General features: G+C 40.2%; 1 protein-coding gene across 3 annotated transcripts in view; it reads right to left on the bottom strand.

The window, feature by feature from the left end:
- TLN2 (talin 2) overlaps positions 1-21,136 on the bottom strand; it is a 206,509-nt gene that overhangs the window by 42,700 nt on the left and 142,673 nt on the right. For all 3 annotated transcript variants that reach the window (XM_074917751.1, XM_074917749.1, XM_074917748.1), the window contains 13 exons: positions 18,359-18,448; positions 17,094-17,216; positions 15,688-15,831; positions 15,337-15,498; positions 14,079-14,219; positions 12,705-12,886; positions 11,466-11,598; positions 9,787-9,888; positions 6,886-7,056; positions 5,296-5,442; positions 4,323-4,424; positions 2,825-2,944; positions 127-273 (listed from right to left, as the gene is read on the bottom strand). In XM_074917751.1, coding sequence (XP_074773852.1) covers positions 127-273; positions 2,825-2,944; positions 4,323-4,424; positions 5,296-5,442; positions 6,886-7,056; positions 9,787-9,888; positions 11,466-11,598; positions 12,705-12,886; positions 14,079-14,219; positions 15,337-15,498; positions 15,688-15,831; positions 17,094-17,216; positions 18,359-18,448 — 1,764 coding nt within the window. The remainder of the gene's footprint in view (positions 1-126; positions 274-2,824; positions 2,945-4,322; positions 4,425-5,295; positions 5,443-6,885; positions 7,057-9,786; positions 9,889-11,465; positions 11,599-12,704; positions 12,887-14,078; positions 14,220-15,336; positions 15,499-15,687; positions 15,832-17,093; positions 17,217-18,358; positions 18,449-21,136) is intronic.

Here is a 21,136-nt window from a genome sequence, read left to right as displayed (position 1 = left end):
CCAATATTGTACTCTGATGAGAAGTGAAAAAGAAATATTTTCCTGAACCCAAACAATTTGACTGGTTTACTCCCTGAGGAAGCTCAGTAGACAAACACTGTGGGGTAACATAGAGGGATTTCTTACCTTTTCTGTGACAGCACGAGCACATTCTATCAACTCCCTTTTGGTGTAACTGTCTGTAGGGCAAATCTGGAGAGCTCCAGCTTTTTGCACAAGAAAGATACAGCCGTGGCCAAGTTCTTGTACCCGAGTCCTGATCTGGAACCCTATCTAAATGGTAAAGGAGGTACAGGTAAAAAGGAAGCAAGAGAAAAGTAAATAAATGTATGTCATGCTGGTACGCTGTGTCAACACAAATGGAAACACAGACACTCCAGTGAATTTTTATTACCAATATTCCACCCATCACTATACTCTCTGCAGAGAACTGAAAAAAAGGACAGATACAATACCATCTACTCATGTAGCCCAACCTTATAAAAGGCTTACTAATGAAACAGGAGCACTAGTGAACTGGACCCTGGGAAAGAAAAGGCATAAGGTGTGTACTCAAGTCAACTGTATGTAATTCAAGCACACACAATTTCACCACATTTGAATAACACTACTTTATCTCCCAGAACTATACTGTCAGTGTGAGCTGTATTCACAGCATGCACGATGGGTAAAAAGTACATGTTTACACTGCTGAAACTGGGTCAAAAAGTATATGACTGTTTGGTTTTGAATCTCACACAGAGTCTCAACTTTCCAGAACCAACCACATACGTACAGAGCACTGAAATGTGCCCTCACTGCTTCTGATTATTAACAATCCTACAGCATAAGCTGTGTGGTCCCTGTTTAGAAACACCTAATAGCTTTAGTACCTCTACGAATTTAGGCATATAAGTGCATATTGGGATTAATAAGTAAGCAGGAATCACAGTCATTAGTATCACAAATTGAACTATTTCAACTTCAGGCAGAAAGTAACGTGCAGAAATGGTAATTCAGTTTAACAACATCAAACCAAATGCAAGCCAATGCTTTTCACATAGCTACTGAGCACGAAACACTCAAGTAGTCTATCAGCGGTGGAACGTAACTACAAAGTCAAAATCTCTTTGAAGATCTTTTATCTAGAGAATCTGATACATCTGGTCATGGTGAGATACCCTCTTACCCTATCTTGACAAATTTTATCTATGCTCCATAACCAGAGGCATGCAGGGAGAAGAGAGAGATGAAAGGATTTCTATAATTGTGCTCAGACAATATGCAGCAACTACTGTAACAGGTTAATGCAACTGAGGTGAATAATCCATATTCCTCTGATAGCAAGAGGCATCTAAGGCTGCATGGGGAACCTGCTTCTTCTGTATCGTATTATGACTCTGAGGTACGGAAAAATGTCCTGTCAATGAAAGATACTTGTGCTCCTACTGGTTGCCTGCACCTCACTTTCAGGACAGGAAGTTATACTTGAAATTGCTTACAGGCAAGATAAAAAATCATATATATACATTTTTAATTCATCAAAACATAAGAGATCAAAGGAAAGCTGTATAGTAAATAATTAAGAGTTTTCTTTGTATTTGCAAGTTGTCTGTAAGTGAAAGTCCCAAGTAATTTAGGAGGTTCTGTCCTGGTCTATGGAACTGTCCACTATTATCACAAGCCATTTCTTTCTGAAGCTGGACTGAGGTTTTGACAAAAGGTTTCTGTTCTTTGACTGAGTAATTCTTGTAACAAGGCTTGTAGCATAAAAAGCCACATTTATGAAGTAAAATATTACATCTTTTGCATAGTCCCTATGTGTAGTTAAAAATCTTTTGATTCATAGCACTCCTAGGAGAAAACTTGTTCCATAGACAGTTTCACATGTATCAAGAGCAGCAGGAGGGCTGAAGAGAAACAGAAGCAAAGCTGGTTTGAAGTTCTGAACATTCACTAAAAACATGTTGTAGTAAATCATCATTCCTATTGTTGTACACCTGTGCACATGAGCAGTGGTGAAACTGAGGTGTGCTATCAGTAAATACATACTTCATAGTAGTAAATACATACTCCATAGTACTAGGTGCAGCTTTGCCCCAACCTGTGAAGGAACACTGAATAGACAGTGTGTTTGGAGGAGGGAAAGGTTGGTATCAAAGACCAAAACAGGTATCTCTCCACTAACTGTTTAGAAGAAAACAGTACTGACAACACACACATGTAAATAACTGTTGATATTCTAAGATTTCATGGCATTTTGAAAAGACACACAATTTCGCTAGGCTCATCATCCAGTGAAAACAAACTTAGTAGAGTTTTTGTGTGGCTGCATACAGTTTGCAAGTCTGCTTTTAGTGACAACAGAAGTAGACTGTAAAAGAGACAGATCTGTATAGCCAAAGTACACCTATAATGTTGACTTGGTTCATATCATGGTTTCAGTCAAATTCTTCTGGGAACAGATATACTGTCCTGTCCCATGTTTCAAGTGTCAGTGGGCCAGAGGGAGGACATCTGGTTGTCTATCAGACAAAGCGCACACAGTATAGAGAGTCCTTGTGTAAAAAAGTGGCTCATGAAGCAAAGGAGTGGAAACGCATTCACTGCATTTGTTTTAGAACCACTGCAAAGGCATTTGAAAGAAAACACATTACCCAATGGTTTGAAACCTATTGTCTGTCTGATAATACAAGGGATGTATCATATTTGGCAATGGCTGCAATCGAGTGAGGTGAATACCCCTTGTCACTCTGCACCATATTTATAGTATTCTCTACAGTAAAAGAGTACCCATGTTGACGCCACCATGTACAGAGAATAAAGAGGTCTAAAAACTGCAGACCTCCTCTGGTTCTGCTGTAGCTGCAGCCATTCGGCCCTGGAGAGCCAAATGCCCATAGTCATTGGTCATTTGTGATGCAAGTCCTCCCAACTCTTCCGGGTTAGTAACCGACTTAGTCATCTGAAAAAAGAACACAGGCAAGAGAAAAAGAAAAATGACAGGCATGAGAATAATTTGTTAATACACTCCAGCTTAGAAGCACACTCATTTGTTTGGCCACACTGATGAAATGGGGTAAACCACTTGCCATGTAAGGGAGCTGTCCTCCAGCAAGAACTCCATGACAAAACCCAAGCAAACATGCTTTATTAGAGTCAAGGTAAACAGGCACTCATGGAACATACGGAGTAATCAAAGAGCAGCAGTTAGAGCTGGTAATTCACTCTTTGAGACAGTGGGGAGACAGGCCAGGTACACAGTTACTCGGACCAGTTGGGGAAGTGGGTTTTGTGTGTCACAGCCACCTTATTCTGTGAAAGGTGAGCTAGCCTACATCAGTCTCAGCTGGTGTGGCATAGGAACACGAACATGGAAAAAAATCGGAGGACTGATGCAAAACATGTCTAAGATACAGGAGGAGGACCAAGAAGAAATAGGTATGACTATGCAAAATGCCTTGGTAGAAGGTCAGTATAAGTAACTGAATCTCTCTTTAGAAAAAGCCTACCTTTTAACAGAGATATTTCTTCTGTCTCCAATTTATGTTAGTAAAAGCCATGGAATTCCATCCTTGGGGCAAAACTAGTTTAGACAAATTTATACTGTTTGCCAATAAGCTGCAATGTCATAGATAGCAGAATCATCAACCTGTCTTGACTGCAACAGCAATCAATTTTGTAAAAAATCCTGTCTGTAGCACACATAAATAGTACCCTTGCCTCTGTTAAAAACAAACAATCAATGGAAATACTTTTCAAAAGACAAACATGTTATGGTAAGCACTACTGTGAAACACGAGTTAAGAAAATCTCGATTCAACGAGTGTCGTTTTTTCTTTTGTTAAACCCAGGTGAACCACAAAAAAAGCAAGAAAAGAACAATTTGAGATGCTGATCTGCATTCGTTCATAAGTATTAAAGGGGTCTGAAAATACTACTATTTCATAGGCTAAATGAAACAGTAAGTGTGAAAGGGTATCCTGAAGTCATCACTAAACGTAAGATGGTATTTCAGTGACAGTTAAAAAAGGCTGATGAAAAAGTGTGTAGGTGAAATGTTCTCCTTTTATTTCTTATAGCAAATGAGCCAAATAAAAAGGTTTTGTGCAGAAAAGCCACCACACTATCCAGCTCTCCTCCTGTAGAGGGCCACCCCTATCATCACGCCACTAAGATCCAAGAGTTAAATTGACAAAATAACATCCTTTGCTCCATTACCTTTAAAGACATAAGGTTATTGACAATTAGCATTATAAAGAGTTTCACAACATTGTGAAAATCATTCCACATTCCTTCTGTATGCAGAAGAGTTTGTACTTAGTTCTAACCAAATATCTTACCATTTCTTGTGCTGTTACAGCAATGGCTTTAGAATATTTCACCACAGTGGTCTGATAATCAACAAATGTTCCCTTGGGATCTGGAGGCGTACCTTCATCCAGCTGCAAGAAAAGAGAGAAAAACACAGCAAAAATAAGAAGGTCATTACTAATAGCATACTTTATATGTAGTAATGAAGTTGTATTACATATTCATTTCTATATCTCCTTCATAATCTACTCTCTCTCAAAATATGCAAGCAAAGACAGTGCACCAGGATGTATGGAGAATCTCAGAAAAGGCTTTAGCCCATGTTATGTACATGGAAGACAAAGAGAATGTACAGTGCAGAGTTTTTGAGCACAAGGTCAACTTCTCATGCAAGGTCAAACCACCTGTAGTTCTTGGCTAATGTAGAAAGGAATGTGCAACTGTTATGAAACAAAATGTGCTTGCAAGAAGATAACATAAAATCCCTTTGCACGGTAAAGGCTTCAGTGCTGCACACATTTAACTTGAGATAGGAAAAGCCAATTATTTGGACTGAACTCATTTACATTTTGCAACCGTGCATTTGTAATAGAATACAAAGTGTAGCAGAGCACTTCAGGCTTGACATCATCTTCTCTGAAAGCAGCCTGCTTCAAGGTTGGCCTGCTGATCATTTAGGAGAATAACATGAAAGATAAGTAGGAAAAGGAAGCAAAAATAAAAGGCCAGTTGACCTAAGATCCAGTTAAATAACAGCATATTACTGAATATTTTATAGTAATTCTACTAACAGGTACTGCATCAGTTATTAATGCAAGCGTCATTGCCTACATCAGTTTGATTACACAATCTGCAAAATCAAAGAATCTTTAGGTTTCATGTCATAGTGTGTCAGTTACCAACCACCACTGAAGTGAATCAGCCACAGCTCTTCCAACTCCCAGCAATGTGGATTGAATTTCAAGTGCAAAATGAAAAGGGCATCTGGATTTCTATGCTCACCTTGTTCATTGCCTCTGCTATCGAGTCTACCATACCTCCAACCATGCCTACTTCACTTGCAGCTTCATTTAAGGTAACCATGATATCATCCACAGCCTCTTTCATCAGTTGAGCAGCCTCAGTGATTGCATCGTGAGTATGGGATGCCTGGAAGAAAGAAAATGAGAAAACAGAGATCATCAGAGAGCATTCTGTGCACAAATCAATGTGTGAATCAAAAGTATAATTAATGAAGGCAATACAATAACAGCTCTGAAAATCCCCTTTCAGGTTGAAGATGAGAAACTAAATCTAACAGCAACGTCAACAGAACAAATGTTGCTTAGACAAGCCACAATTTTGAACAGGAATCGATTAGAAAAGCAACAGGACCTTTTCAAGAAAAAATTAGGAAAATGACTTGTACATAACAGAAGCAACAAAGATAAGGGAAAGCAAAAATAACACTAGACAGTGAAACAGTCTACCTCTGTACCAGAACAAAATGTTCAAAACAGACACATGTAGACATATGAACAAGAGAAAATGCTTGCTATATAAAAGAAGAAAAACTATCACAGTCATATAATATTGCTAAAAAAGACTAACAAAAACACTCCTAAGGAATTATTGCACAACAGTTTTCCTAAAGCAGTAAATAAAAACAAATACCAAACCCAAAACCCACTCTACCTTCAACCAAAAACCTATTTCAAAGAAACCTGTTTGGATATTCATGAAAAACTCATAGAAGAAAAACACAAGCTAAAACCTAGAACAAACACAATTTTTTAAAAAAGACAAATACCATGAAAAAAGAGTGAAAACAAGCGGGGTGTGCAAGTGCCCCTCAAAGGAGCGGGAAGCGTGCCAGGAGAGGTGTGTCACATGAAGTTGGGTCTCTACGAAGGTGTCTACACAATGCCATCTGTATAGAGTGTCTGTGGCACGTCGGCGCCCTTAGTGCAAGGCATGGAAGTGCGCTGTAATATGGCGGGAGACCCACGGCGGGGAAGGTCCCACTGGAGGGGTCCGTGCCCTGTGGGTACACATGGCAGGCGGCGTGCCGGGTCGTGTAGGTTTTGAGTGGCATGGGGCATGGCTGGGGCCTGGCTGGCCACCTGCAGGGAGAAGGCATGAGGTCGGGGTCACGCACGCTCCTTTTGCTGTAGAGGGGCTTGTGGGATGGTGTGTGCTTCCTCCTGGAGCTCAGCAGCAGGGAACTGTTCCTGTCTTCCTTCCAGGCAGCATGGGGCATCCCCACAAGCATGAGGGCCATCGGGCCCCAGCCCATGGCTTCTGTGTAGCAGACAGGCCCTGTCTTTTAAGCGGTTGGTTTCTGTAGTGGCGCAAAGATATTTGCTGTGAGACCTTGACTTTGTGTCCCTTGGGAGGACGCTGTGATCTGGACTGGAAACCTGTCTTTGACAGGCGTTTCCACTCTCCGATGAGAGCCATCAGAAGAGCTGTCAATGGCATTTTCACTGCAATGTATCCCTGAGCTATGCAGTACGTAGGTGCTGCTTTCTCTGCCCCACCTGCCCTCTCTCCCCTCACCTGCCCGCCCTTGCCCACCTCCAGTAATCCCTTAGTTACATACAATAACTGTACCTTGGGGTTTCCTCCCCCTTCTTTGGCAGCATACAGCATCTGTAAGGCAGATTCTGCTAGTGTCTTGCTCTGGTCCAACACGGTCATCTGTTGCTGATGATCTAACGTTTTGGATGCCACTCCAACTGCAGCTAAAACCAAGGGTTCAAAGTAACTTGCCAGCTGCGTTACCTAAGAAAACCAGAACAACCAGAGAAAGCCATTAACCCTTTTTCTCAGGTGTAACTGAGAAGAACCATATTCCACAATTAGCACTAGGCCATGGATTAGCTCAAGTACCACACTGTCCTAGTGCTTCTGTGCTACGCAGCGTTGGTTTGTATTATGTGCCCATGTGATTCTGTCTCCCCTCCCCTTCAAATTCCTTGATAAAGCCACGTGTTCCTCCCTTAGAACAAAGTCCCTTGAGGTCAGATGAAATAATTTTCAAAACTCATGGAAGCCACACAGTACTTAGGGAGTATCCATGACAACTGTCTCCACCATGCAAGGGAGGATTTTCTCAACCTTTGCTGTGGATGATGGATAACAAACGGGACCACACTGGATTTGGACCGTTTTGTTCACCTCAAGGACTGCATGTGTTTGCCACCTTCGCTTCCTAACCTCTCAAACCCTCTTCATCAGATTCCAGTGCAGACCTGGAAGGTTGTCTGCTGAGTAGGCACAAATGCTAACATCACCTCACAGGGTTCATCACTCCTGATGCATGAACAGTTCCTTAAGACAGCCATGTGGCCCAACCCTGCAGTGTTTCTTGCTGCTAAAAAGGAGACTAGTGGTTAAATGCTAGTCTGCAACCCAGTGGCTTGTACAGGCCAATAGGCAGAGGCACGCTACAAAGACTGCATACCAAGCACACTGCATTTGTCCCTCAGTTAATTACTTGGGCTCGATATAGTGTTAGAAACATCTAAAGACACAGTTCTGCCAGCAGCTTCTGTTGCTGTATTTAAGTCTCCAGAAATATGTGGAGTCAGCCACTCTGTCTTCCTCAGTTTCTGATCAGATTTACACTTGTTCTGAGGAAACATCTGCTTTTGCCTATACACATATTCTAAGAAAATAAGCGAGTATTTTTATACAAATGAATATTTTTACAGTCTACCTGTCATCTGACACATCTACAAAAACACAGCAGTGCTTGGTTCCTGTCAGAAATCCATGACTCTTTGCTTTTACAGTTTTTACTGGATGCAAAACCCCTGTACCTCTTTGGGCCAATTGGTCCACAGAACATGCACAGATAGCCCCCTGCAGCACCATCTGGTACACCTAAAGCCTCAGAAGTACAAGTGTGCATACCTTTGCAAGGGCTATAAGCAGCTTTTAAAGGCTGGCATGGGGAAGAAAAACAGCAGTACCTCATGTGCAGGAAAAGATAGTAAAAGGTTTACTCCTAAAATTTTTGAGACTTAGTCAGACTTATTTTTCTATTTTGTTTCTCAGAGTATTAAAGACAAAAAAGAAAAAGGAAAAAAAAATAGTAATGATTTCACAAACGTAAGATCTTTTAAACTGTCTCAAAGTAAACAGCAACAATGGCTTCTTCTGCATTCAGCAGGAAAAACAAGCTCAAGAGAAGTGCTGTTGACTTCGGTCAACATTTACCTAACAAGCAGGAGGAGAAATGTGACTCCCTAACCACCTGTATCTTCACAGTCCTGATTTGTTGTGTGCTAGGTAAACTGAGAATGAACACTGCAAATAGTTGAGATGTTATGAAATATTTCATGGTTATTCAAAGCTAAATGGAGTTCCTTGGGAACAACTCTGGAAGAGCTCTCACGCTAATAAAGTGATTCCTTTCTGGTATTAAATGCACTGACACAGAAAACTTGTATTTATTTTTCTCTTAATAATATATTGTAGTATGAGGAATTACTTTACTGAAATCTTTTAATAACCACTGTAAATAATGCACACTTATAATACACATGTTGTAACATTTCATTTTTCTACAGAGATCTAATAAGCACAAGTTCTACCATACCTAACACTCCACGTAAGAGAGTGACATGTTTACACAATGCTTATAACAGAATGCAAGATTATTCTAAGCCTTTCTTTTGCCCCCCCGACCCCCAAAAATTTGCAACAGCAGCTAAAATTCAGTTAGTTCAAAATCACTGATTTTTTCATAATGAAGCTAAACTCTCTCTATAATCAGTGAAGACAGAGTGCCTTGCTCAAAAGGTGGAAAGCAGGCACATCACACTCCTCCTTTGAAACCACAGTCTAAACCTCCCTCTCCTCAGTCTACAGAAGCCACTGCAGGAGATGGGTCTCCACAGGCCAGAGGTAACCTCTGTGCATATCCCACACTTCCCTCCTTGCTTTGTCATGAACTGGCCAAGAAATGGAGCAGCACACTTTATGCAAGGACCTCAGATCAGGACAGAATCTGACGAACCTTTGCCAGACTTCTTCAACTGGCCAAATTCTGTTATACATACATACTCAAACTATAACCCTGTGATCTGCTGAACGAGCCTGCAGTGTGATGGGCCCCAGGTCCTGCGGTCACCTTCAATACAGCACAAGAGACAGAAGAACCAACACATACGTACAGCTGCTGGCTGCAACAGTTAGAGCTAAGGAGACTTGTAGCACCAGGCTCCATCCTTCCATCTTTGCTTTTCCATCCCCTTTCTTCATTTGTCCTTTCTCTGCAAGCCTGCCCCTCACCAAAAACCTCAAGAAAAGTATCTTTCCTATGGCCCAAAACACAAACAGGTTTATTTGGACTCAGCTCCAAGTATTTGAAAATCCCAGATCTTTCCTCCTTCCATATACTTTCTTCTGCTCTTTTGTAGGAATTGAAAAAACTACAAAATCACAGTCTGCCCCAACATCCAGCTGTCGGAGATTTCAAATACCTTCCTAATGGTCGGACAGTACCTTGTGCCCAAGCTGAGCTGCTTCTCCCCGAGCTGCGGTAGCTATGGGATCAATGAGGTGGCCAATTTCCTGGACGACTGATGTCAGCTGCTCCTGTAGAGCCTAATATAAAGAGATATTGTCAGGTACTATCAGAGCTGTTCTTTTAACAAGTTATCCCATACCAATCACCCTCAGACCCTACTCAGAACACTGTTCAAATGACCCACTACAGTAGGATGCCGAAATCCATGCTGTTTGCTTTCTTTAGACACTCGCTCCTTTCTTCTCCTTTACCCCAACAAGAACCCTGAGGCAGGCCCGCTCCTCTGTACACTTACATGGCAAGTCTGGGGAGAGAGAAGGGAAGACAGGTCCCTCCAACTCCAGCTGGTAGCAGCAAACTTAGGAGTAGGTGTCCTTTCTCATTGTAAGGCAATAACCCTCCCCTGCCCGCCCCCCCCCCCCCCCAACTATTCTTGCCCTACTGAAGATTTAGTATCACTGCACTGATCAGAGAAACCAGAAAGAGCTGTGATTTGAATATGAAGACACATTCTTCAAAAGCAGACAATACAGCACAAGAGCAGAAAGCTCTGCTGCAGACTTTGAAGCTAGCAGGAAAAATTAGTAAGGAAAAGCAAAGGAAAAACATGACATCTCTGAGGTACAGAGATAAGGACTGACCACCTGAATACCATCTGTGGGATGGGAGCATAAGACAAGTGTATTACTGGGCTTGTCAAGACATAAATACTGGCTTTTAATTCAGAGGCACGTAATGTCTTGGCAGCCACTGGGATTTAGCTCACTCTCAAGAAAGGCAAGAGAAAATATATATTATTTTTACACTGTGTTACATTCCTGTACTGCTTTATAAATAACTGCCATTTTCAATAATGTTTATTTCAGTTCAACATGGTGTCCAAGATGACTTCATCACTTAAATAGAAAAGAATTGTATCTATGACGTGTTTCTTGTAATAATGTCTTTTGTATAGCTTCATTCAGTCTGAGATGTTTCTAGCATGCAGCATTACAGTCCAAAGAAACCACTGAAACACCCAAACAGACACATAATTTCAGGAAGCAATAGTATAAAAAGACACTAAATACCAAGCTGGGAACCCGATCATGTGTTGCTGACTTTTTGTAGGCAGTCTGGCATGACAGCCTTTCCTCAATGAGATAAAGGCTGAAATAGGACAGGACTGGTCTACATTACCATGGTGGGCAGAGAGTGGGGCAAGGAAGGAAGCTTTTTTAATGAGAACATAGCAACATCAACTACAGATTTCACTAATTTAATGAAAAAGTATGCATTAAGAAAAATGACATTGACATTTACATCACTGGACTTCTAGTAACAGATTAGTTTCAGAAAGATCCCTACTTCCACATGGCAAGACACCAGAGAAATACAATCAGTTGGTCACATCAGCACAGGAAGTCAGAGTAATACATGGGTGGTGGTTAAAAAAACCCTACTTTTGCCCCTACTTTTGCCTGGTGCTTCTGGTATCTCTGAAGAAGTGATACACTTTGGCTAGCGTGTGATTTTACTTGGAAAGATTCCAGTAAGAATACTACTGGTAGTAGATTGTGCTGAGCTCTCAGCTCCAAATCTTCAAATGGAAAAAAAAGCAGCAGGATAATTGAGGCTGCTCAGCATTACTCTGTTCCCGTGCTGTCTCCCTTACCTCAACTGAGATGTCATCCCTGGTGGCCAGACTCTGACTGACAGCTGCGAGGGAGGCCTGCTCAATGTCTCTGATGCATCTGTTGATCCCATCAATGGAGAAATCACATTCTCGCTGGCCTGGGGCCTTGTCCCTGAAAGGCAGAGGTATTAAGCTGAGCACAGTGGGAAGGAGGCAGGCTCTTTCACAAATGCACCCAAGCGTACTTCACTACCTGACAATATATAAAACACATGGGAGGAGAGCGACAAGGACAAAAGTTAAGCTTTGTTCTACCTACAGGATCTTGATATTATGTACAGAGTACTCTGCACAATTTCATACACACACACATTGCTCCTCTCGTAATGATTCGACAGAAAAAAAGTTTGCTGCCTCAGAAGAAAAGTGCAAGTTCAACCTCTCAGGATGGCCAGACTGGCCCAGTAACAAAGGTTAACATAAAAACACAACAGACATCATGAAAAAATATTCACATTTCTGTACAGTGCAATTGACTGTCTCAGAAAACATCTCCTTAGGTATAAGCTGTTACATTCAGTCCCAGGTATCTTTAAGTGAAGGTTAGGTTCTGAATACTTTGGCCTAACATGCAGTTTGCTATTTCAGTACAATCATCATCAAAGATCAGTGAAACTGTAGACACTCCTTACTTCACCATTTTCACACCATTTTGATTTAATCAATATTAAGAGGTTAAATATAATCAATATTAGGAAGTATATAATCAATATTAAGAAGTATAGGACTACACTTGAAATTTTTCATTAAGGGACAGACAGGTTTAGTTCAAAAAATAAAGAACAATCACTTCTTACTACAGAATTCTTGCAACTAAAAGAGAACACTACAGGAAAGAATAGAGAGCAAAGGTAATTCATACACTGTCTGACACACCTTAAAAAACCCGCCTTTTTCCACATATGTCACCTGGTTGGAGGTAATACTAGCTGCATTTCTTTTATTCTACAGCATTCTCTATTACGTGTACCTTAAACTGAATCAGAGGTGGAACCAGGGAAAGGGAACAGAAAACAAACACAGAACAACCCTATGCTGCAGAGTGCTGCAGTCATCAATTATGATTAAACACCCAGTGTAAGTGAGGAGATACTGTGCATCACAGAATAAATAATTTCTATTAATGAAAAATACCCCAGTGCTAACAACCATATAGTATTATTCTTTATGAATGGTTGCTCAATTATTATTACAATTTTGTTACTACAGAAGACATACCTGATAGAGGTGATAAGACTCTTGATAGAATCCGAGACAGTATGGGAATGCCCAGCTAGTACAGACCATGTAGGAGGGTCTTTTGGATTGATAGCCAGAGAACGGGCAGTTTTGATCAATAAAGATGAGCTCTCCAACATTGTTTTAGCAGAAACTAGAATTGGTTCCTGTGCTCGCGATCCCTGTGATCAGAAAGGTACAAGAATACAAAGAACATTTATGTAATTATTTGAGGTCACCAACACTTTCTGCTCCTAAAAATCAGTTTAATTAACAGCATTAAAATGGCATTATAGTTTCTTGCCTCACGCTACTATATTCACAGATAGTCAACATGGAAATAGTATTAAAATCATCACAGTCTAACCTTTTTCTCGATAATGTACTTAAGAAACACTCTTCAAGTTTAGAAAGGCACCATCCAGCTGAGAAACAGGAGAAAACAATGACACTTGTCTAACCATAGACTATGGAGATACAATTGAAAATAAACTTTATTTGTCACAAAACTTGCAAGATTCAACCAAGTGTGCTTTTTTTCCTAATTAAATGGACTACAACACTCTAATTGGGTCATCATCTCCATATCTATTATATTGCTTGTAGTCTGGTAAATCCAGAAATGACAGGCCTGGAGGACAGGCTTATATTTCAGTTACAGCCCCACATCTGTAAGACTGCAACAGTTACTGCATCATCTGATACTGCCTGCTGGAAGAGAGGCTGCTAAAAGCAGGACGGAGCAGTTGGAGAGTGAGTAACAATACATGACCTCTACTTCAAAGATTTTACAAAGCTTGAACAATTTATTTTTATTTTTTTAACCCTGAAAAAAGCCTTTATTGGATAACTTTAAATACTGTTCTGTTGTAGTTACAGGGATTGAGGATAGAGAACTCGGGGGGAAGAAAAAACAACATATAAAAGGTCCACAGAAAGTTATTCTTCCCAGAAAACTTGCTTCTTGTCATGATGACATGATTTTTGGAAGAGAAAAATCCCAGTGACATCCTTTCAATCCTTTTCAGAACTAATTAGGTTCCATGTATTAAAGCTGCTCTTGAGGGGAAAAAAGGGCATTTATTACTTTATCACATGGAAGAATCCAGATAACGAGACATGAGAGTCACCTGTACTACATCACTTTACTAACAGGAGACTGGCAATGCTTAACTGTAGTCTAACTAGTTTTATTTTACTCGTGCAAAATTCAAGGTCAGAGGTTAAGTGAAAGACAGCAGAATGCCCTATGAACACACAGGAACACAGAGAGACATTTCAGGGTCCGGTCTTTATGCTCACTTCTTCTCTCCTGACATGATTACTTCAACATTTTCAGTTTTTTGAGGGTAGAAGTGCAACATCCTACCTTACCTCAGTGCTGATCTGTGCTGGGATGCTAACAAATTCTGGATTTGAAGCAAATGCTGTCAGATTTTCCACAGCCTCTATCAAAGGTGCAGTAGCAATTCTGCACTTGTTGCGGTTCTCTTCAGAAAAGTCACCATCCAGGGCCTGGAAATTAAATCATGATTGAGTTCTGTCTGAACAGGTTTCTTTGCAAAATTGAAGATGGTTTAATTCTTCATAGTTTTAAACTGTTGTGTGCTTACGGCATTTGAAAGTTCCTCCATAAACAAGGCTGATGCAAGGAATGTGATCCTTTAAGCATGTGTTTCTTTCCTTAGCTGGTTATTGACCCTAAACTTAAAACTCCTGCTTTGTTTCACAAGACTGAATAAAGGTTTTCTAGCATTGCATTCTGATGACTCTCATAAATCGTGTCTCAGCACTTCACGCTCCAAAGGGTGGAAGTGGCTAACAAAGTGGTTCTTTCCTATAGATTGATTTTAATTTTTTTTTTTTTTTTAGCAATAATTTATTGGTCACATTTTCAAGTGAATCAACTTATCTCTTTCATAATCTCATAGGAAAGATATCAGTATGAAGGACCTTCTGTGTAATGTAGTAGAACCTTCAGTCCTAAGAGCATAATTATTTTGAAAGACTTTCGGTCATAGATCAGCTAATGGCTTCCAGAAGGGTTGAGTCCTAAGTCCTCTATGGCTTAACAAGTATTTCTGCTTGCATGAGGAAAAAACTACCTCCTGCCAAATTGCAGACAGGTATCTGAAAAATAAAAGATTACTATTAACAGGAGAATTTAAAACAGCTGCAACATAAACAGCTTCTCTTTGGTTCCCATTATTATTTGTTTGTTTCTTTTGCTCTTATAAATATGGTAAAGCTGTCAGAAATACATCCACAAACCTCTGGATACTGAGCAATGTAACATCATTAAAAATCTTCACATACAGTTATTTTCAAATTATTTGCATGGTGCGAGCTCATTAAATGCATCAACACAGAGGTGTCTCATACCGGATGGCCAGCTGCCTCTCCTAATACTAATATCACCCAATTCTTTCCATCCTGACTACGGCTCAGTTATACCACTGAACATGTTTTCCAGTTCAGGTTCTCAAAAATGTAATTACTGATTTCTTAAACCATACATATCACAGAAGGGAAAAAGCATTTCTAACTGTTCTGATTTTGTCTCAAGAGCAAAAAAACAAAAACCAAAAAAACCACAAAGGGAGAAGGAAGTACAATTAAGCAGCATTTGTACCTTGATAGTTTTAACCAGGTTAGCAGTGCTGTTTGCAACTTCCTTGGCAGACTGCACAAAATGTCTCTTGGCAACAGGATTTGCTGTCTTCGATGAAGCAATGCGACAAGCATTGCACAAAGCGGAAGTATGTTTGGCTACAATTGTGGCAGCTGATAATACCTGTAAAAATAGATGGCACAAAAAAAGCAGATTGTCAAAGGAGCATGACAGTTACTATACTCTAGCTCTGTGAAGTCGCAGTTCAAAGCCATGTAACAGTTTCAAACCAAAACTCCTTTGCTTGGTCACAAATAAAGTGAAGTCACGTGTCCTAACAATGACGGTCTCACTGCGATCCTCAGGAATCACCTGTGATGGGCTGCTTGCTGGATCCACCAAATTCTGGCAAGCCATCTGGATGGCTTGATTGGCTCTGGCAAATTGAATTGGGTCAACAAGACCCTGCTGACCAGCCTGACTGTTAGGATCTGAGATGCCAACCAGGTAAGCAGCCTAGAAATGGAGAAAGGAAGAAAACAATCCTAAGAAACAATTCTAAATCCATCTCGGTTCTTTGATAAGCTTGCCATATGTCATAGCACATGGTGGTCAGAGATTATCCAGAAATCATACTGTGAAGTACTATTACCGTATTTTTAAGTAATAGATCTCCAGAATCCTCTGACACCAAGAAAACTTACCCTTACACTTGTGAAATTTATTTAGTCAAAACAAAACTGTCCACTGTTGAAGTAGCTGGTATCCCTAGAAACATTATTTTTCACTTGCATAGCCAGTGGAAAGAGCTTTAATGGTCACAAGCATCAGCAATTTACTGAGGGTTTTCATCAAGCCTGAGCAAAAATGTAGTTCACAGCAAATGCACTACTGCTGAGTGTAGGACTCATCGAGTCTGCAGTTGCTGGTCTCACTGCAGCTCAAGATGTCTGATGGTCAAACATTCTTTCTTTCTCAATGAAATAAAAAGTTTCATGCCTCTCATCAAGGAGGAATTGTCTGAACTATCAAAACTATATTTGAAGATTTCTTGATGAATTTCCATTGCAGATACAATTAAATGTCACCTTGATATGCCAGTAAGGCAGCACAGAGTTAGATGTGGAGTCTGCACTGAGACCTTCAATGTTTGGGGAAATCAAGAAGTGGTTTCCGGATGCAGAGCATGATCCCTCCACCACCAAATCCTTCACTGAAAGGCTAGATCAGCTCTCAAGAGTTCAAGTCACCCAGTTATCAGATCAGTGAAATCACAGTGACCGGTTCCAGACTCTGAATTTGTTGTACTATCTTAAGAATTTTGGCTATTCCAAAAGTATTTGAACAGATGAAACAAGTTGCTTTTTATTTAAAATGTCTGAAATTAGTAATGCTCCTTATGAATTTTTACATACTAAATAAACTTGATTCATTTTAACTGTGGTTGGGTTTTGTGTGCTTCTCTATGAAGTAATAATTCAGATCTTGAGCTGCAAACATGACCTCTACATGCTACAGCTTTGACATTTGCTTTATCCTCAGAAAAGTTTCTTTCTTGATGTCACTTTCCTTCCTTATAACATGCATGCTATCACACTCTGCTGCTTCTGCAATGTACAGCAGTGTGTGCACGATTCCTGCGGCTCTACACAGGGCATGCTGCGTAGTACAAGGTCGACATTTGGGCACAGGGAAGTGAATCTCAAATTTACACACCCATAACATGATCTTGCTAAAATAATAAAAACATACTTGCTTTATAGACTTCAGTAGCTTACCTGAGCTGCTGCCTCTGTGAGGCCACAAAGAGCCTTGGATGCAACTCCAACACATTCTCCAAAGACTAAAAGATCCCCCGTTTTTGCATTCTGGGAAATGCCTGCCATTGATTCTCCAAGAACCTCAGAAATTAAAAAACCAAAGTTACCTTCTGAATATGCTTTGCTACCACTCAAAGGCAAATGATTCCTGGTCTTGACCCAGTACTGGCCCACAAGTGTCTTTGACCTGGCTTCCAGAACTGTTAGCTAGTTAACGACTTCACTCAACTGGGCACATTCCTCTGTGTGGCCTAAGGGATAAGGTATGCAGATCGACACTGGATTGACAGTGCTGAACTATTATAGTGTAAATGACTACGACGATACAGAATTAACCCTCCTTATTTTTGCTGTCATCCACTAGTCATCACAGCTAGCCTGGTGCTAGGTACATTTCACGGATTGCAGAACATGACAACCAATCCTGCAGCTGCTGCTGACACGTCCAGCATCATCTTTGCCCCTAAACGCACTGAAACACAGTGGAAATGAAATTGCATCTTGTCTGCTGGAACCATCTGAATGTCAGAATTCATTAATTCCCATAGTGTCTCCTACTGAATTCAGTTTATTTTCTTTTAAAATTCAAAGTAAGGTCTGACTGCAGTAGAGCATTAGATGCAAAATGACATGCACATCCATCAAGCACTTTCTTTTCCTTTTATAGAAGGAAGGATCTGAGACAATTCCAATGCAACAAATAAGGACACCAAAAACAAACCTTCAAAGAAGGATGTATAGCATGGTATGTTTAAAAATAACTTAAGGGATTTCACACAGATTTTCTGATGTGCTGGAATATCTGGACAGCTCAGACATTTCTCTAAGCTGTTTTGCACAGAACAATCAATGGTATTCCATTGCCAAGCCTCCCATTTACACTTTGGGCTGTTCTAACATAGCTGCAGTCAAAATATATAATTAAAGTATGACATACTGTCTAATGCACAGGAGAAGAAGGGAGAGGGAGGGAAACTTTAACAGCATTGCCTACCAGCCGCTTAATTAAAAAATTCTTACTGAGGCAATATGCCTTCTAAGTGACCAAAACCTGACACTACCTGTAAGAAACCCATCTCAGGCTGAGTTTTATCAAGGAACGCAGCATACATTTTTGCTATAAACACTGTGCTGTGTTTCTAACATGTCTGATATGCACGTGGAAACTTCTGATAATCAGAATGCACTTTACAATTGGCACAGAGATGGGAAAAGGAAATTACCTTTGAGTTTTCCATTACGCCCTCAATACAATCAAAATATGAGAGATCGCTCACAGGTTCATTGGGGTTATCCAGCATTCCCTTAACTGTCTGAAATAATGAAAGAAACTTTGATTATTGGCAGAGCCTGAAATACTGAGCTGAGAAGAACACAGACCATCACAACTATCCTGCTTATACCAGTGTAATCTTACAACTTCATCTCCAGCCAGCAAACAAAACTACACACTGAGGGCTCAACATACAGATGAGTGTGCTACAGATTAAATGCTACCCTGCATCAACCAAACTGTGATAACTACACATTTGTGCTCTACAAATCTGTTGGAAGTATAGCCTAATGTGGTTTACCTTGTGTTTGTGATGACCGATTTATGGTTAGTTAGCAATGCTTAGCTGACACAAGGTAATCTGGTTTTCTGTCAGCTCTCAACAACCTAATATATGTTTTCAGTACTATTTTAATTTTCGTAAATGGAATTACAAGAGTGATAGGAAAACCAGCTACCATTTGTTGCATGCTGTCTAGAGACACAGAGGGCTACCGAACTAAGTGCAAGTCAACCACCTGCCTGCCTCTTACTACTGTCAACAGATTTCACCAACATAGCTTCCTCTGTCAGAAAATTAGATATACTGGATGGGTTTAATTTCTTTTTCTGAGATGATTCTGATTCCTATAAATAACAATGTGAAAGTCAGCCACATATTCTTTAAGAATCAATGCATTTAGATAACAAAACTTGTAAAGAGCCTTAAAATACAGTAGACTAATTATTTTATACATAAAACCCCTGCAATACACTTTTTTCCATGCCAAATATCAGGCAGAAAAGACTTTTAATCTTACTGATGAAAGTGAAATCAGTAAGTATAGAAAGATACCAATATCTGTAGCTGATGTTTGCCTTCCACCTGAAAGAAACCTAGGCATGATTTTAAACCCTTAGACTTTCCTCATAACTCAACTAACATTAAGATACACCTATAATACTTTTAACAGCCCAGCTATTGCTTTTTAAAAGCTATAGTCTAACTTAAAGCTTTACAGCAATTAAACTGTGAGAACACAGCAATTAAACTGTGAGAACAAAGTGATGTGATGAAGTAGTCATATCTAGAAAACAATTTTCAGTTGCCTCTCATCTCTTTCTCAGTTCTCACAGGCATTGCAGCAACTCTTCATTGTTGTGTTCCATCTCTAAATAACAACTTGTAAAGGAAACAATGTTCCTGCAGCACTTGCACTACTGTGGAGATAGAAGCCCTTGGAATGTAAGGAATCAGAACACTGAAATACAAGCCAGCATAAACTTCTCACTGACATAGATTTCCTATTACTGTAACACCTTTGTTAATCCTTTCTGATGAAATTCCAGGCAAGTTTAGCTACCTCACTGGAGGATATACAGTAAGGTCCTCTCTAAACACAGTCTTAGAGACTCTCCAGGGAAGACTACAGAGCATACTGACAGTCTATCAAGTCTGATCTGAGCCACACTCTTTCTACAGAAACAATACATTATAGTAATTTTAAGAAGCCTTGGGAAGACTAGAAATAGTAGGCAATGAATTGGAGAAAAGAAGGAAACAGGTGAGAGCTTAATCATTGTAAAGAGAAATTGAAAGTTAAGACTGCTAAGAATGCTTTCCCCCAAACTTGATAGGTTCCTCAGGTCATACTGGTACCAGCCTCCAGTCTGTTTTCAGGACTGTGTGGGTTTGCCTCAGTTTCCTTTTTCTCAGAAATTAATCTAATTCCATACACCCAGGCTTTTCTTGCTAACTGTTCCTCTCAGGCAAGTGTTTCCTGAAGTTCAAGATGCTACAGACCTTCCTTCTGCCCCTCCTGGGATCTGCTCACAATCAATGCAAGCCACGCTATTGGCACAGAACCCTCTACAATGGCTTCTCAAGGCTGTTCTGTCCTACATTTCTCCCCTAAGCTCTCACTGTTCTGTGGCTCATTAGCTGGGAATTCTCATCTTTCACATCCCTCCTGTTTTGCAGATCTAACCCCAGTATTCTTTCAGGAAGTCCTGAGAAATGGCGGTTTATCCCCCCTGCTTGCTCCACCCCTATATTCTGCAGTGATTTCAGGAGCCATTACATTATGGCCCAATTTCCAGTTTTCTCTTTCTATTATTTGGACTTGCTGCCACTCCCTTTAACCAAGAGGAAAACACTTGTAAGCTCAAGAAGCTAAGATTCAGAAGTACAAAACAGCTCACATGCAAACTCATACCAATATTTTGGGATGATGACTGTAGACTGGCATGTTAAAAAAGTTCACAATATTCTGGAATGCACTGCAATGACCTTTGTATCCTTTTCACACCAAGGGGTAGAAATAAAAAGCCTAAACGTCTTTTATGCTCTCTATACAGGCTAGTCATCCCTTGATGTTCTGACCTTGACAGCAAACAACAACCATTTAGTTTAATTAAGAAGATGCTATTTCCTACTATTGTAAGCAGCTGTGTCTATGATTAGTGGACAGCCTTAGAATTGGGTCTTTCAGTTGACCTGCTACCCACTATTTAGCCAGCCAAACATTTCCCTCATGAACGAGGACATACCTTGCAAAACCTTGTACTGACATGTTCTACCAGTCTGGCTGTGAGAAAGCCAATACAAAGCATCAAAAATCTACACTAAAAAATGGCAGGGTAATATGGTAAATGTCATCCTAAAGTGGACTATCAGTAATAACATTCTATAAGCAGAAAAATCAGGATACCGCAGTTCCCTTCAGTGCACTGCTGGTAGTTGGAATGT

This window comes from Athene noctua, chromosome 13 (genome assembly GCF_965140245.1).
Source record: "Athene noctua chromosome 13, bAthNoc1.hap1.1, whole genome shotgun sequence".
Taxonomy (NCBI): domain Eukaryota; kingdom Metazoa; phylum Chordata; class Aves; order Strigiformes; family Strigidae; genus Athene; species Athene noctua.
The sequence above is the reverse complement of the archived record's forward strand: the minus strand, read 5'-3'. Positions and strand labels throughout refer to the sequence as shown.